This window comes from Hoplias malabaricus, chromosome X2 (genome assembly GCF_029633855.1).
Source record: "Hoplias malabaricus isolate fHopMal1 chromosome X2, fHopMal1.hap1, whole genome shotgun sequence".
Taxonomy (NCBI): Eukaryota; Metazoa; Chordata; class Actinopteri; order Characiformes; family Erythrinidae; genus Hoplias; species Hoplias malabaricus.
In genome coordinates, this window is record NC_089819.1 from 45,110,503 (window position 1) to 45,128,465 (window position 17,963).

Below are 17,963 nucleotides of genomic sequence, written 5' to 3' on the forward strand. Positions count from 1 at the left end.
GTAAGAAGAGTAATAATAAAAAGATATGAACAACAGCAAGTTGGCTCTTCCTAGCCAACTTAATAATCATAAAAATAACAGTCATTTGGCTTTGACAAGCCAAATTAAATAAAGCCTGTGTAGATCCTGGTGTTTAGAATGATGTGTGGAATATATTTTCTCTGTTTCAACACTAGGACTCCATCTTTAACAACCTAGATAGAATGGAGCAGATCCAGGAGTCCATCCTAAAACGGATCCAGAGCTCAATCCAGAGTTCAGCACAAGCACTGGATCAGCAGTCCGACAGGAGACTCCTTGGAAGGTTCAGCGAGACGGATCAAATGGGTGTTTTGGATCCCATTCGCCGTCGACCCATGTTGAAGCCTTCCCCACCACTGGAACCACGTCGACAAAAGCTGACGTCTCATTGCAGGGTTCGAATCTCAAATGTGGCTGTTGTGCAGGAGAGCTCCCCCTTTGGGTCGCAGATCCCCTCCATACGCCTCAGCACACAGAGGAAGATATGCAGCAGCATGTCTAATTTCTTTGATCTGGATGTTGATGCACCTTTACTGAGGTATCATTCCCCAGAGCGGCAGGGCCAGCATGTGCAGGCTGAAATAGCAGCTCAGAACGTAAAGCCCATGAGCTTCAGTAGGCATGTCCCACCCAGGCCGCCTACACCAGTAAACCTCGTCTGCCACATGCGACAGAAAAAGGTCTACTATGAACCAGGTAAGTATAAGCATTGGAAAAATGAGTCCTAGATCACTACAGAGCAGAAATGAAGTCAACAGTGGTTTTGTAGCATTCCAGTAAACTGCTCATTGCTAATTAATAGATTTCTAATCTATTAGAAGTTAAAATAGACACAAACCTGAACTTAACCATTACTTATGTAACTTACAGAATATAAAGACATCTTCCAACAGCTAATGCTATCACAACTAATCTTTAGAATAGAAAATGACATGTATATTTTACAACTAATTATAGGAAGCAAGATCCCAAAATGGGAAGGCTTCTCTACACAGAGGAAGAAAGTGTCTGAGTTCATCAGGAAGCAGGAAGAGGAAAGGTATTTAGTTTTTTTTGCTTTAAAACAAATCCTAGCAGAAAAAACAGAGTTTGTAACGAGACAATGATGTAGTATTTAGGTCACTTTCCACACATTCATCCCTTTTTAATGTCTGTTTTTTAAACAGGAAGAGAAAGTTAAAGCGCTTGAAACTGGTGTATGACGGGGCAGAGCGTAAAGCAAAATTCCTGCTGGCCAAGCTACATCACGACTGCCAGAGAACCATCATGGAGGTGAGACACACACTTCATACATGCGCTGTACAACAGCTTCTGTATTGACAAGAGCCTTGTAAATGAGGTCTAAATAAGAACATTTCCTGATACATGGGCAAGTAGAACTCATGTTCTAAAACAAATATCAGTGAATGAGCTACATATTAAGGCTTGCTCTGTTTCTTCTGTATCCACTAAATCAGGAGGAGATGCAGTTGGCCAGGTCTCTGGAGCTATACATTTCCCATGCATTTGTCCCTCCACCTGCTTCTGCCAAGCTGGGTAGACAATACTTGACCTATGTGACACCAGGTATGTTCCAGTACTGCAGAACTTTATCCTTAAAGGCTATGAAATTAGATTCAATAACAAATGGTATGGCAACTAATATCAGAAATCTGTGTTCATGATTTTAATATACAACAACAGTGAAAGTGAACTGACTAAAATAACAAATGATGTTTCAATAATGACAGGGAGCAAGGTGCCCACATTGAAAAGCCATTTTAGGCAGAGGAAGGCAGAGGAGGCTCGTGTGGAGTCCGCAGCTGTCAGCATTGCAACGAACAAGGCTGCAGTTAGGCAGAGAAGTGTAGCACAGGGTCATGCAGGTCCAGCAGACAAATATGCACCTTCACCTGTGCCTGTTTGGCAGAAGGAGGAAGCAAAGGCCCCTGTGAGGCCTATGGCTGCCCCAAAGGCTCAGCTTAGTGAGGGAATGAGAGATGCTGGAGACTTCTACCCTGATCAGTGAACAGCTCTTGACGTATCCTGATCTGGCACCTGGACAGGCATTTGAACTGTTTCAGAACGAGGAATGGAAGGGCTTTAATCAGCTGGAGCAGAAACAGTCCACTTAGACAAAGCAGAACGAATAAAGATAAGATTCCAAAAGAGACTGGTTGTGTTTTAGAATATCATGTGTTTTGCTGGGAATGTCCTTTATGAGTGTCTGGTGCAGACTCCTGAACTGGGTATGTGGTTACAGACAATGGATGAATGGTGGTCACACCAGAGTTCTGGGATTGTAGGTTCAATCCCTGCCTGCAAGGTAACTCACTGTGAGGAGTGTGGCGTGTTCTCCGTCTCCCCACAACAGCAAAAAACTGCTTGGCAAGCAGGCTCAGGACACAGTATAACTTCCAGAAAATGAATGTGTTGCTGGTTTGAAATTCTACATAAGGTACTTATAAAAAAATTGTTTTTATTGAATGGTTGCTAATGCCTTAGAGAGCAGTGCTGAATACTGATTTTTTTGGTAATTTGGATGGGGTAAATTCATATGTTGTGTGCTGAATAATGTGCAGGTCCACTATCATTCATTTTACATCACTGAAGAGTAAATGAACAAAAACCATATATTCAAAACAATTTACTTTGATAAAATTTTATATGGACATCGTTTACATACTACATCAAACTCTTTCACTTGGGACTAGAGCAAAGAAATAATTGTTGTCTATGATATGGTCTGTTTACAAGAGAATCAGATAAGTATGGGGGAAGTGAGTTTATTACCAGTGATGTTAGGACATCATGCAGAAAAGAACTGTTGCTACAAATAATTTTTAACTACATTTAAAATGGTATAATTTTAAATTTGCCTGTTACATCCTACACCATTGGAGGTCATAAATATACCACAGCAAACTATAAAGTACAACTATTAGTACAACTAATAAAGTTCTACTTTATTATGCTGCTATACGTGAAACACAATGCCTTTATATATCATTGTAGCCCAAAGAATAACATGCATCTCCTTTTTTGTTGATATTTACTTCAACATTTGAACACAATGGATGTCCTTCACACCGTGTGAAAACCTCATGGATGAATGGACTAATAGAAATGCTCCAAAATCTTTATTTCACCTTGAAATCCATTGAAAGTGAAGATTTTTATTTCGTTCTGTAAATGTACTATTTTGAAGATACGTTTTTCTTTGGACACCGACGATATTCGTCTTCATTTGGTCGAGTAAGTGTTGATCATCATAAAACCTATTTGACTAAGTGCACCTGATTTTACAAAACATTAAAGCAATATTCAAATGAACCAAGACTAACTGTAAATCTTCCTATTAAGTAACGATATATAGGAATCTGTTCACAGTAGCAACTGAGGAAGTCCATGCAAATATTGTAGAAATGTTTGAAACTAATCATCAGAAAGTATTGGGGGCAGCACTACTTCACAAGTAAACCCAACTCTACAGCTTCCTGAGAACACTCTGACACGTTCCGTTTGAGTTAGTGTTGCTCTGGTGTGGAACAGATTTATTTTTCTATATTTCTTCCAAGGGGTCACATAGGTTCGTACATGTGTCTGACCCAATGAGACCGTTGATTTATTCCAAAGATATCTATATCATCTTCAAGCTAAGTCCTGTTCCCCAACACAGTGAACTTATTTAAAGAGAATCAAGCTGAAATAAATATGACCAATTCAAAAACAGGTAATTCTCACATGATCTTCAGATTTTAAAAATTGATATTTTTTCCTGATTATGGGGAATATAACCATGAAGCTTAAGAATTTGGCAACACTTATTCTGAGTGCATCAACAGATACAAGTATTTAGCCCACACTGTACTCAGCCTTTCAACAGTGAATTAGATGAGTCCAAAAACTACCCCTTTAATCCTCACTTGAAAAATAAAACAGTCATTAATTTGCATTTACTGTCAATATACTTTCTAAAGGACACCTTTTTTGGATGATAGACATCTTTGTGAATCAATAATCATTTTTTGGATGAAAAAAGGAAAATTTGTAAAAACAACTATATACATATACACAAAGTGGCAATGAAGCCTTGGTGTGAGAATGTGTGTCCACACATCCACATGGGCATAGGGTTTAGGGGCTGCAACAGACACACTGAAAATTAGCACTAGTTTTACATTGTGCCACAGACTATGCAAAGCTAGGGGGACTGAACATCACTGTCTGTCTTCTGGCTGACTGTTCTCAAGGTCAGGCACTGATGTCTTGTCTGGTGTTGCTGTGGCCAGTCAACGTCTCCCAACTTTGGGCTTTTGAGCAACTGAGAGGTCTACAAACGCTTCCTTAAGGGTTTAACTCTTTTTGTCATTAGTGTCATACAGCTATAGCAGCCAAAGGCGTGCATTGCTGATGCTAGCTTCGATGGGCTGTGTTGGACCTTTTCAATTCCTCTGATTAAGTCATGTGCTGCAGGCCATAAACTTGAGTCTTTCTCTATGAGGTCACATAAACCAGATAAGCATGACTTCAACTAGTCCACAGGGTTGGCAGCCTCTGCACCTGAAATTAAAAAGTGAACTTTGTAAAATTTGTTTTTTACATTTTGGTTTCTATTTTTTTTTTTTTTTTTTTTTGTGAGGGCCCAGAACTTGCTTCCTTCAATTTAATATTTAAACATAACATTTTACTTTTAATGTGTCTCTTGTTCTCATGTACAGCTGGGCAATGCATGTGTCCATCACTGATATTCGTTTACCAAGGGTTTAGTCATTTTATCTGGTAAATTAATGTATTATTCTCTAATGTGAATAAGGAACTGAGTTTGCTGTGCTGACCACTGTGTTTGCAATTTACTAAGATATTTCTTAATATTAACTGGTTACTTGCATCACTATTACTTTTTTACTTTCCTCTGTAAGTATAATTTATGCAAGGAAAAAATATTTTTCATATATTTCTTTACACTTTTTCCTTAGCATAAAATTTTCCTAGAATGCTGACCTTCTGCTGCCTTGGTCACTTCTTGCTCCATCACACAGGTCTGTGTAGAATTGTCTTCCTCTGGCATGGAGGTGTCTATAGGGTCTGGGTCAGGAGGAAGTGTGGAAGGTGGACTGACTGACACAGTGGCCAGCTTGGTGCATTGGTCGATGCACTGTTGAACATTGCCTTTCTAAAGCTTCAGCCATCCCTGACCCCTCACAAACTGAAAGCTCCTGTTTAGAAACTTGATGGTACAACCTGCCAAAAAAGAGGAAGTTATGTATTTTATATTGCACTGCATATTTCGGATACTCCACAATTCAAACTTATTAGGATACCTTAAGCAACCATGTTTGGGATTTGCATAAAACAAATGACGACAAAAGAATGTCCAAAACACTGATAAAACTGATTTGCTGCCATCCATGAAAAATATACTATGTATAATCCTGTGCAAGTCACTTAAATGTATGTTATTATCTTCTCAATAAGCAGGGTTCTTGTATAAAATGATGTATGTTTACCAAATTTGGCCACAACTTCCTCTCATAATGCACTCATTTTACAGAGTGACATATTAGCCCTTTAATTATGAGATGTAAACTATTCGCACATCATTGCATTCTGATTTTCTTTACATTTTGGACTGTATATTAAATTTTCTGGACTGGGGTTGAATATAAAACTGCTAATACATTAGAAAATCATTTCACTAGTTTCTTGTACAGTAGATAGTAAACAATCTTAAGTATTTTTGTCGTATAAAATCTGCTCTGTTGGTGTTACAACTGAACATTGAATTAAACCTGTAAATGTTTGTATTGTTACACTCTTGCTAAAGGAGGCATTATTTGATAGTACTCCTTGAAATTCCCTTTTAAATGACTAAAGTCATAAAGAAATGACTAAAGACCATGTTCAAGACTAAACTGCAACCATGTAGAACATAAGGAGTGTATTTTTATGCTGGCTAGTGTGTGAGGAATTAACTGCTTAGAAAGCAATTAATTAGTTTATATTATATTAGCTAAACTACAGTCAATATAAAATGAGAACTGTTCAATATTCACCTGTAGAAGAATTGAAGATCAGGACAGATGGATCGATCAGCTGATGCATTTGGAAATTTATCTCCATGTTCAATCTGGAGGTCATATTTTAAAACATCCAGAGCTGTAGAAGGTGAATGACCAGCTTCAAAAAGCTTCCTCAGCTTTTGTATAGCTTCACCACCAACATCCTTGTACCTCAAGGCATCTCCTACATGGATGTTATAATTGTGCTCATTGGTGATGTGCACTATTGTTGGCAAGATTGGCATGTGAGGATCTGTGCTTCTATATAGAGAAAGGTTTAAAAACATATAAATATATCACTTTTACAAACAATACATGACCAGAAGTATATGACTTACAACACTAGAATGAGTCTTGGGTTAACATGGGGCTACCCACCGACACTGTCTTCCATAACTTGCTTTTGGGCGTTGCAGAGTTACAGCCATTTTTGCAGGGCAGTTTGTGTTATTCGTCCGTCTTCTAGAGCCTTCAAGACTCTTTCTTGGTTTTGTGTTGTGATGGCATCTGTAATCCACCTTAGAGGATATCTATTATTCGGACAAATTGTGCCAGATTTCTGGCCTTGACTCTGTGCCTCACATCTTCTCCAACTGAACGTGAGCATCTCCCTGTACTGTCCCTGTTAAACCCTTTTAATTGTCTTTGTGTATGAAAGGTGACCTTTCTGAAAAATCATGCCTCAGAACAGTGTGATTATACAGGGATTGTTGAAATAGCGAGGGAATATAACTATCAGGGTCTTCACCTCAGCAACTAACTGGACTTGTCTAGCAACACAGATGTCCTGTATAGGAAGGGCCAGGTTCATCTCCACCTGCTGAGGAGACAGAGGCCCAGTGTGCAGACCACTGTTGAGTTCTACATTAAATTTTGTTTTGGGCGCTGAGAACTGATTTTTTAACAATAGGACTGGCTCCCAATATTTGGGTATCCATCCATCCATCCATCCATTATCCAACGATTATCCGGGTCCGGGTCGCGGAGGATGCAGTCAGAGCAAAGAAACCCAGACCTCCCTCTCCCCAGCCACCATCTCCAGCTCCTCCGGGGGTATACCGAGGCGTTCCCAGGCCAGTCGAGACATGTAGTCTCTCCAGCGTGTTCTTGGTCTGCCCCGGGGCCTCATTCCCATTGGACATGCGCAGAACACCTCACCAGGAGGCATCCGGACCAGATGCCCGAACCACCTCAACTGGCTCCTCTCGATGTGGAGGAGCAGCGGCACCACTCCGAGTCTCTCCCGGATGCCTGAGCTCCTAACCCTGTCTCTAAGGGAGAGTCCAGACACCCTGCGGAGAAAACTCATTTCAGCTGCTTGTACCCGCGATCTCGTTCTTTCGGTCACTACCCAAAGTTCGTGACCATATGTGAGGGTTGGGACATAGATTGAACGGTAAATTGAGAGCTTTGCTTTTCTGCTCAGCTCTCTCTTCACCACAACGGACCTGTACAGAGCCCACATTACTGCTGACGCTGCACCGATCCGCCTGTCAATCTCACGCTCCATCTTTCCCTCACTCGTGAATAAGACCTCAAGGTATTTAAACTCCTCCACTTGAGGCAGGATCTCACTTCCAACCTGGAGAGAGCACTCCACCCTTTTCCGACTAAGCATCATGGACTCGGACTTGGAGGTGCTGATCCTCATCCCTACCGCTTCACACTCAGATGCAAACTGGTCCAGCAAGAGGTGGAGGTCCTGGCTCGATGAAGCCAACAAGACCACATCATCTGCAAAAAGGAGACATGGAATCCTGAGACCACCAAACCGGACACCCTCCGCCACTTGGCTACGCCAAGAAATTCTATCCATAAAAGTTATGAACAGAACCGGTGACAACGGGCAGCCCTGACGGACACCAACTCCGACTGGAAACCAGTCGGACTTACTGCCAGCCATACGAACCAGACTCCTGCTCTGTTTGTACAGGGACTGGATAGCTCGTGGCAAAGAGCCCAGTACCCCATACTCCCTGAGCACCCCCCACAGAATACCCCGAGGGACACGGTCGAATGCCTTTTCCAGATCCACAAAACACATGTAGACTGGTTGAGCAAACTCCCATGCACCCTCCAGGATCCTAGCGAGGGTAAAGAGCTGGTCCTGTGTTCCACGCCCGGGGCGGAATCCGCATTGTTCCTCCTGGATCCGAGGTTCAACTCTCAGTCGGACTCTCTTCTCCAGTACCCCTGCATAAACCTTACCAGGGAGGCTGAGGAGTGTGATCCCCGTATAGCTGGAACACACCCTCCGATCCCCCTTTTTAAAAAGAGGAACAACCACCCCAGTCTGCCAGTCCAGAGGCACTGCCCCTGATGTCCAGGCGATGTTGCAAAGACGTGTGAGCCAGGACAGCCCCACAATATCCAGAGCCTTGAGGAACCCGGGGCGAACCTCATCCACCCCCGGGGCCCTACTGCCAAGGAGTTTCCTTACCACCTCGACCACCTCAGCCCCAGTGATAGACGAGTACTCCGGCAGTAAAAACAGTGGTTTCCGACTCCACCCGTATTCAGGCTCATCAAAATAAAAGTCTTTCTGCAATTGAAGCCTAAAACTCAGTCTTGACTTAGTGTCTCAAAATAATGAGTTAGTATCTCAAAATAATGAGATAGTATCTCGAAATATTGAGATAGCAACTTGCAAATTAATGAAAAAAATGGGTGCCTTTTTAAAAATTATTTTATGTGGCAGAGACGAGCTTACATAAGGGACAGCCTGGAACACCTTGAATTATTATTTTTAATTAAAATTCTAGCAATAGAATTTCATAGAATAAATAAAAACAGACAAAATGTTAAAACGTTAATAAAAAAGATTTAAGATTCTGTAATATTTTCTTGGTCACTATTTAAGATTTAATTTTATTTTCTTTTTAACTTGTGTTAAATTTTAGACTTCACTGCTGTAAGAAAACAATGTAATAAAAGATTTAACACAGTATTTGTTCTCTGTGTCAAAAGTGTTCAGTCAACTAGGGCATTTCACATTTGATTTTTCAATTTAAATTTATATATTGTGTGGAAATGAGACATCATCTGCTGGCATCTAGAGCATTGTCAGTGACATTACAGGATGTGTGATTAAAGCAGTGATGGACCAAATTCTACCAGTAATGGGACATTGGTACGGGAAAACCTGCGTGGATGAATTTGATGAAAAGACTTAGACCACCTGGAGATAACATATCCTAAATCAAGTCTGCAGTCCAGAAAACATTCACCCGGTGCAGATCAATAGCCAAGCATTCCCTCACCAGGACTGGAAACCTCCAAAGGTATTTGCCCTATTTTGGATATGCCTCACACATATGGAGGTAACAAGAAATGTGACATGGTAAAAAGATTTTGAAAAAAAAAACTACGTAGTTTGCAAAATTTAATGACTCACTGCTAAGTTATTTGGTGATTTGAATTGATGTTTAAAAAGATTATTTCAGTCAAGTACTTTGAGCATGTTTATGTATATGTAGTGAAGTAAACAAACATCTATGACATATAAATGGTGCTGTAGATGTTTGATCCCTTGATAAACTGTCAAGGTTTAGTAATGCCAACACCACAAGATAAAAGATTGTATAGGTTCAGAAGTTAAAAGAAATAAAACCACAAGGTTTTCTATATCTATGTGCTATTGTGGTTTTATGAATGTGCTATTTTTGATTATTTCTTTTCAGCAACTTAAATGACATTACCATTTTTTAAAATGTACTTAAATATAATTCTCTCCTGTAAATATGAACATATTTATTCAGCATGGACCCTGGGTTCTCAATATCTACAACACAGATAATAATCAAAACCACTGGTGAACCTCCACATGTCTTTGGATTTTTTGATTTTATGTTATAATGGTAAAATAGTGATTAGAACAATTCTTTGGAGACTTTAAAACAAAAAATAATAAATAAATCTGTGGAGTTCCCCTTTAAGTGAAATTAAATGTTAAGAAATATAATTTTTGTTCCCCTATAAAGTTACGTTTTTAAATAATTAAATGATCAACATGTTTTAATGCCATTTAATTATTATAGCTGCTTTTAATAGGCATTATACTTTCACAAATGAAAGGTGCATTTGAGTGGAACTTCATGTCTTATGCTGTGAAACTGTTGTCTCTCTGATAAATAAATAGCTGTTCATTTTATATATTTTTTTCCTGTTTTATTTATTTATTTATTTTTTTTTTTTTTTTTTGGGGGGGGTGTTTTTAAATCAGTACCTAGATTACACACAATCAACATGTATTGTGCAATAATAACACATTTGTGTGTTCAGTAACTTAAGTCGATAACACATTTACTGTGTTTAAACTAACATAAAACGTCTCTGAGCACACTTGATAAATTTGTTAAATCTTGGTCCAACAATAAGTTCAGTTATTATGTGTGAAAACAAGAAAGTGCTTTAAAGGTTCAGTGTGAAAAAAGTGTACTTAAATATAGCAGAATGTGAAAAGAAGGCTGAAACTGAAGACATGATTGAAGATGTTGCCATTGCCTCAGTATATGAGCTGTATTTCTCCCCACTGCCTTCATAGACAATAGGTAGATTTTCCAAAATGGAACCTTACACAGCTTGGTTATCTGTAGTTAAACAGTGAATCGGCAGTCATTCTTCCTCATGATGATGTTGTTTAAACAATAATATTCAACAACAGATTTGTGACAGTCTTGTACACGCTAACTTTAGCGAAAGCAGGTACCCCAGGTCTGGAATTTTTGGTGAGCTTCACTCTACATTCTTCTCCAGTTTTAGAGGAAGAAGAGATTCAGAGATTTTCTAATGATTTTCAAGGTAAATAATTTTCTTATAAAATGACAACTACTTAAAGGCAAAGTTAACGATTGAAGTTAAAAATGGTTTATAAAATTCAGAAAATGTTTCCATTTGCTAGCTCTCCAGTCTGTTTGCATACTTGAAACTGCTCTAGCATGTTTATGAAGCCCGTGTCTGTAAATGAGTAAAAAATACACAAACGGTCTCATCCAGTATGCTAGGCTTTATCTCCCTCTCTTTTTTTAGACAATAGAGAGAACCCCAAAGGTTGAAAATCATGAATGGAAATGAGGATTGCTCGATTCCTGGTCCATAAGTTAGTAATATTGACTTATCTTTGCTGTTTCAGATCACTTAAGGTGGAAATGTCTCCAAACGTGGGAAATGACTGCATTACCGAATGTGCTACAAAACTTAAGAACTCGAGTTACAAACGAGATTCAGTGGTCATTCCAACAGTGAATTAAAAGTTAAAATTCAGCCACATAAAAAAAACTTTCATGCAAACATTCATTCATTATCTGTAACTGCTAATCCTGTTCAGGGTTGAGGTGGGTCCAGAGCCTACCTGGAATCATTGGGCGCAAGGCGGGAATACACCCTGGAGGGAGCGCCAGTCCCTCACATGGCAACACACACACAGTCACACAATCACACCTACGGACACTTTTGAGTCGCCAATTCACCTACCAACGTGTGTTTTTGGACTGTGATAGGAAACCCACGCGGACACAAGGAGAATACACCACACATCACACAGACAGTCTGCGACACTACCTGCTGCGCCACAGTGCCGCCCACAGTCAAACATATCATTCCATATTAAAATACACCCCACAACTGTAGAGGTTTAATTCAATTTCAAGCAATCAGTGATTGAATATATTAATATCTAAATATAAAAAGTTAGAGACTTATTTCTTGTTGAGTTCAGCCTGCTTTAGTTGCTTGAAAATGTTTTCATTGAGCCTTTGTGCATGCTGAGTCTTATGGTATCAGTGTTTTCAGTGGTAAAATGGGGTCTTCTTGTGATGAGAGTCTTGCCATAATGGGTCTCTCCCTGTGTCTGTGTACCCACCGTCACCTCAACCTTCTTGTCAAAGTGATGGTGGCTTGTATGACAGTGCAGTGTTTTTTTAACCAGTGCTTGTTGTAAAACCAAAAAAACAAAAAAAAAAACAAAAAAAAAAACCAACAAAAAAAAAAAGCCTCTGCAAGGGCCATATTCTTCACAGACCAAAATGACATCATAAAGGTTGGCAGTTGTGTGAAAAGGGTCACTCCTAGTGATATGATGTCATAATGAAGCCGCACCCACAGGTGTACATATAGGGGCCCGTTTTACAGCATTTTCATTATTTGAAGGAATCATCACCAACTGCTTGCAGAGATGAGTAGAGAGCGTTCACTAAAAGAGAACAGCAGGAGAAAACAGGTAAGAAAAAGAACTTTATTTTATTAATTATGATTCTTTTGCAGAAAGTGTTAACATTAATTGATTTAACAGTTGAAAATACACTTTAAATGGAATTGAAGAAAAGATTAATACAAGGGTGGTAAATTTTTTTTAATGCGTCCGTTTATTTGATGTGGTTGTTTACTTAAACTGGAGGTCTAAATAAAGTGAGAGTTTTAAAAGGTGGACTTGTTTTTAATGTAGAGGTCAAAAAATCCTTGCAGTTTTTTAGAGTTTAAGGGTTATTTGAGATGGTAATTTTTTAAGGGCACGTTTAAAATGTATTGTCTTTTTAATCTGGTGGTATTTAAATGGCAGTATTGGATTGTGGCTATCAAGCAGGATAAGTGAATGTTGCAACAGTGTTAGCAATATTTGACAAGCCAAATTCTAGTTCTTCCACAAACCTTTCCCCTCTAATTTATTAGATACAAAGAACAAATTAGGAATTTCATGTTCTGTTGTCTTTATATATAAGATCTTTTTTGTTTCAGTGCATTGGATTCAGTGCTGAAAGATTAACAGCAGTTTTTATTACATCTGACCTCAACAAGTTTTAAATAAATTATTATTACTTTTATGTTAATGTTTTTATTAAGACTGCCATGTTCAAAAAGCTGCTGCTGTAACTTCACATTACACATTAAAAATCCTGCCAGATTTATCTGGGGGGTTCCCTAAGTCCCCCTAAGTCAGTCCCTTATGCTGATATAGCTGTGTATTAGGCTGTATATGTATGAGTCTGTGTGTAATTAGTGGTGCAGCCAGACAATTTTCATGGGGTGGCAAATGATACCTTACTTTTCCTATGTGACATTACTAGTGTTTCTTGATCACTCAGTCCTCAAAATATGGGCAGTTGCCCACAACTGTTCCCTGGGCACTGGGGATGGCTGCCCACTGCTCTGGGTGTGTGTTCACAGCCCCTAGTTCACTAGTGTGCGTGTCTTTGCTGCCACAGACGGTTTAAATGCTGAAGACACATTTTGTTGTACATATAATTGTACATTATTTTAAAATTCCTGCCATTTAAAATTTAAATTAAGTGTCTAGGTGAAAGTATAAAGATTTTAGAAGAAATAGATATTGAACGAGGGATGAAATGAAATGGATGAGTGTGATTGATCTCAGACTTCACGTGATGGGTTCTGGTGTGCCCAGGTCTCATGAAATCTCGTAGGTAGAAACCACAGTACAGCAGTTTGAAATTTTATTCAATGTATTCCAAAAATTCCCACTTTGGAAGCTCGTATTCAGAAACCAACAAAGCATAAGCAATGTAATTGGCTGTAGGTCTATGATCCTGTGAAGTTTTGAGGCTCTGCCTTCTCTAGGCTCTACTCCTGTCTAGGAGGAGGAGCAATCCAAAAACCGTAAGAAGAGTAATAATAAAAAGATATGAACAACAGCAAGTTGGCTCTTCCTAGCCAACTTAATAATAAGAAAAAAAAAACAGTCATTTGGCTTTGACAAGCCAAATTAAATAAAGCCTGTGTAGATCCTGGTGTTTAGAATGATGTGTGGAATATATTTTTTTCTGTTTCAAAACTAGGACTCCATCTTTAACAACCTAGATAGAATGGAGCAGATCCAGGAGTCCATCCTAAAACGGATCCAGAGCTCAATCCAGAATTCAGCACAAGCACTGGATCAGCAGTCCGACAGGAGACTCCTTGGAAGGTTCAGCGAGACGGATCAAATGGGTGTTGTGGATCCCATTCGCCGTCGACCCATGTTGAAGCCTTCCCCACCACTGGAACCACGTCGACAAAAGCTGACGTCTCATTGCAGGGTTCGAATCTCAAATGTGGCTGTTGTGCAGGAGAGCTCCCCCTTTGGGTCGCAGATACCCTCCATACGCCTCAGCACACAGAGGAAGATATGCAGCAGCATGTCTAATTTCTTTGATCTGGATGTTGATGCACCTTTACTGAGGTATCATTCCCCAGAGCGACAGGGCCAGCATGTGCAGGCTGAAATAGCAGCTCAGAACGTAAAGCCCATGAGCTTCAGTAGGCATGTCCCACCCAGGCCGCCTACACCAGTAAACCTCGTCTGCCACATGCGACAGAAAAAGGTCTACTATGAACCAGGTAAGTATCAGCATTGGAAAAATGAGTCCTAGATCACTACAGAGCAGAAATAAAGTCAACAGTGGTTTTGTAGCATTCCAGTAAACTGCTCATTGCTAATTAATAGATTTCTAATCTATTAGAAGTTAAAATAGACACAAACCTGAACTTAACCATTACTTATGTAACTTACAGAATAAAAAGACATCTTCCAACAGCTAATGCTATCATAACTAATCTTTAGAATAGAAAATGACATGTATATTTTACAACTAATTATAGGAAGCAAGATCCCAAAATGGGAAGGCTTCTCTACACAGAGGAAGAAAGTGTCTGAGTTCATCAGGAAGCAGGAAGAGGAAAGGTATTTAGTTTTTTTGCCTTAAAACAAATCCTAGCAGAAAGAACAGAGTTTGTAACGAGACAATGATGTAGTATTTAGGTCACTTTCCACACATTCATCCCTTTTTAATGTCTGTTTTTTAAACAGGAAGAGAAAGTTAAAGCGCTTGAAACTGGTGTATGGCGGGGCAGAGCGTAAAGCAAAATTCCTGCTGGCCAAGCTACATCACGACTGCCAGAGAACCATCATGGAGGTGAGACACACACTTCATACATGCGCTGTACAGCAGCTTCTGTATTGACAAGAGCCCTGTAAATGAGGTCTAAATAAGAACATTTCCTGATACATGGGCAAGTAGAACTCATGTTCTAAAACAAATATCAGTGAATGAGCTACATATTAAGGCTTGCTCTGTTTCTCCTGTATCCACTAAATCAGGAGGAGATGCAGTTGGCCAAGTCTCTGGAGCTATACATTTCCCATGCATTTGTCCCTCCACCTGCTTCTGCCAAGCTGGGTAGACAATACTTGACCTATGTGACACCAGGTATGTTCCAGTACTGCAGAACTTTATCCTTAAAGGCTATGAAATTAGATTCAATAACAAATGGTATGGCAACTAATATCAGAAATCTGTGTTCATGATTTTAATATACAACAACAGTGAAAGTGAACTGACTAAAATAACAAATGATGTTTCAATAATGACAGGGAGCAAGGTGGCCACATTGAAAAGCCATTTTAGGCAGAGGAAGGCAGAGGAGGCTCATGTGGAGTCCACAGCTGTCAGCAGTGCAACGAATAAGGCTGCAGTTAGGCAGAGAAGTGTAGCACAGGGTCATGCAGGTCCAGCAGACAAATATGCACCTTCACCTGTGCCTGTTTGCCAGAAGGAGGAAGCAAAGGCCCCTGTGAGGCCTATGCCTGCCCCAAAGGCTCAGCTTAGTCAGGGAATGAGAGATGCTGGAGACTTCTACCCTGATCAGTGAACAGCTCTTGACGTGTCCTGATCTGGCACCTGGACAGGCATTTGAACTGTTTCAGAATGAGGAATGGGAGGGCTTTAATCAGCTGGAGCAGAAACAGTCCACTTAGACAAAGCAGAACGAATAAAGATAAGATTTCAAGAGACTGGTTGTGTTTTAGAATATCATGTGTTTTGCAGGGAATGTCCATTATGAGTGTCTGGTGCAGACTCCTGAACTGGGTATGTGGTTACAGACAATGGATGAATGGTGGTCACACCAGAGTTCTGGGATTGTAGGTTCAATCCCTGCCTGCAAGGTAACTCACTGTGAGGAGTGTGGCGTGTTCTCCGTCTCCCCACAACAGCAAAAAACTGCTTGGCAAGCAGGCTCAGGACAGAGTATATCTTCCAGAAAATGAATGTGTTGCTGGTTTGAAATTCTACATAAGGTACTTATAAAAAATTTGTTTTCATTGAATGGTTGCTAATGCCTTAGAGAGCAGTGTTGAATAATGATTTTTTTTGGTAATTTGGATGGCACGGGGTGGCACGGTGGCGCAGCAGGTAGTGTCACACAACTCCAGGGACCTGGAGGTTGTGGGTTCGATTCCCACTCCGGATGACTGTCTGTGAGGAGTTGGTGTGTTCTCCCCGTGTCCGCATGGGTTTCCTCCCACAGTCCAAAAACACACATTGGTAGGTGGATTGGTGACTCCCCTGGTGCCCCCTCCAGGGTGTATTCCCCGCCTTGCGTCCAATGATTCCAGGTAGGCTCTGGACCCACCGTGACCCTGAATTGGATAAGCGGTTACAGATAATAAATGAATGATATTGGATGGGGTAAATTCACACAATATGTTGTGTGCTGAATAGACATAATGTGCAAGCCCACTATCATTCATTTTACAGCACAGAAGAGTAAATGAACAAAAACCATATATTCAAAACAATTTATTTTTCATAAGATTTTATATGGACATCGTTTACATACTAGATCAAACTCTTTCACTTGGGACTAGAGCAAAGGAAATAATTGTTGTCTATGATATGGTCTGTTTACAAGAGAATCAGATAAGTATGGGGGAAGTGAGTTTATTACCAGTGATGTTAGGACATCATGCAGAAAAGAACGGTTGCTACAAACATAACTTTTAACTACATTTAAAATGGTATAATTTTAAATTTTCCTGTTACATCCTACACCATTGGAGGTCATAATTATACCACAGCAAACTATAAAGTACAACTATTAGTACAACTAATAAAGTTCTACTTTATTATGCTGCTATACGTGAAACACAATGCCTTTTTATATCATTGTAGCCCAAAGAATAACATGCATCTCCTTTTTCGTTGATAATTACTTCACCATTTGAACACAATGGATGTCCTTCACACCGTGTGAAAACCTCATGGATGAATGGACTAATAGAAATGCTCCAAAATCTCTATTTCACCTTGAAATCCATTGAAAGGGAAGGTTTTTATTTCCTTCTGTAAATGTACTATTTTGAAGATACGTTTTTCTTTGGACAACGACGATATTCGTCTTCATTTGGTCGAGTAAGTGTTGATCATCATAAAAACTATTTGACTAAGTGCACCTGATTTTACAAAACATTAAAGCAATATTCAAATGAACCAAGACTAACTGTAAATCTTCCTATTAAGTAACGATATATAGGAATCTGTTCCCAGTAGCAACTGAGGAAGTCCATGCAAATATTGTAGAAATGTTTGAAACTAATAATCAGAAAGTATTGGGGGCAGCACTACTTCACAAGTAAACCCAACTCTACAGGTTCCTGAGAACACTCTGACATGTTCCGTTTGAGTTAGAAAATCTGTTCCACACCAGAGCAACACTATCTATATTTCTTCCAAGGGGTCACATAGGTCATTACATGTGTCTGACCCAATGAGACCATTGAAATATAAGCAGGTGAAACATATATTAAATGTTTAAAGACAGGATGATATCAGCAGATGTGTTAAAAAATGCTGTGCTATTATACTGTAATATCTGCATTTCATAAACTATTACTGACTTTGTAAATCAATACAGATTAATGGTTCTGTTTTCAATTATGTGAACGCAGGTAGACTTAGGGCCAATTTCTGTATTTTAAAAATGTTCAAGCATCAGAAAATATATACATTACATTTATCTGATATCCAGACTGCCTCAAAAACTAATGTAAATGTATCCCTACAAAACACAAACAAATTACAAATTCTGATCACAATTTGTGAAAGAAAGCAGAAGCTTTTCTAACTCGCC

General features: G+C 39.5%; 2 protein-coding genes across 2 annotated transcripts; both read left to right on the plus strand.

Moving 5' to 3' along the window:
* The first annotated feature begins 352 nt into the window (after positions 1-352).
* LOC136676261 (uncharacterized) lies at positions 353-2,062 on the plus strand. Its single transcript, XM_066653119.1, has 5 exons — positions 353-717; positions 979-1,060; positions 1,188-1,293; positions 1,479-1,587; positions 1,752-2,062. Exons 1-5 carry the CDS (start codon positions 357-359, stop codon positions 2,027-2,029), a joined length of 936 nt encoding a protein of 311 aa, XP_066509216.1. The 5' UTR covers positions 353-356; the 3' UTR covers positions 2,030-2,062.
* A 10,160-nt stretch (positions 2,063-12,222) lies between these two features.
* On the plus strand, positions 12,223-15,704 carry LOC136677405 (uncharacterized). Its single transcript, XM_066654924.1, has 6 exons — positions 12,223-12,279; positions 13,853-14,393; positions 14,655-14,736; positions 14,863-14,968; positions 15,154-15,262; positions 15,427-15,704. Exons 1-6 carry the CDS (start codon positions 12,235-12,237, stop codon positions 15,702-15,704), a joined length of 1,161 nt encoding a protein of 386 aa, XP_066511021.1. The 5' UTR covers positions 12,223-12,234.
* The last annotated feature ends 2,259 nt before the right edge of the window (positions 15,705-17,963 follow it).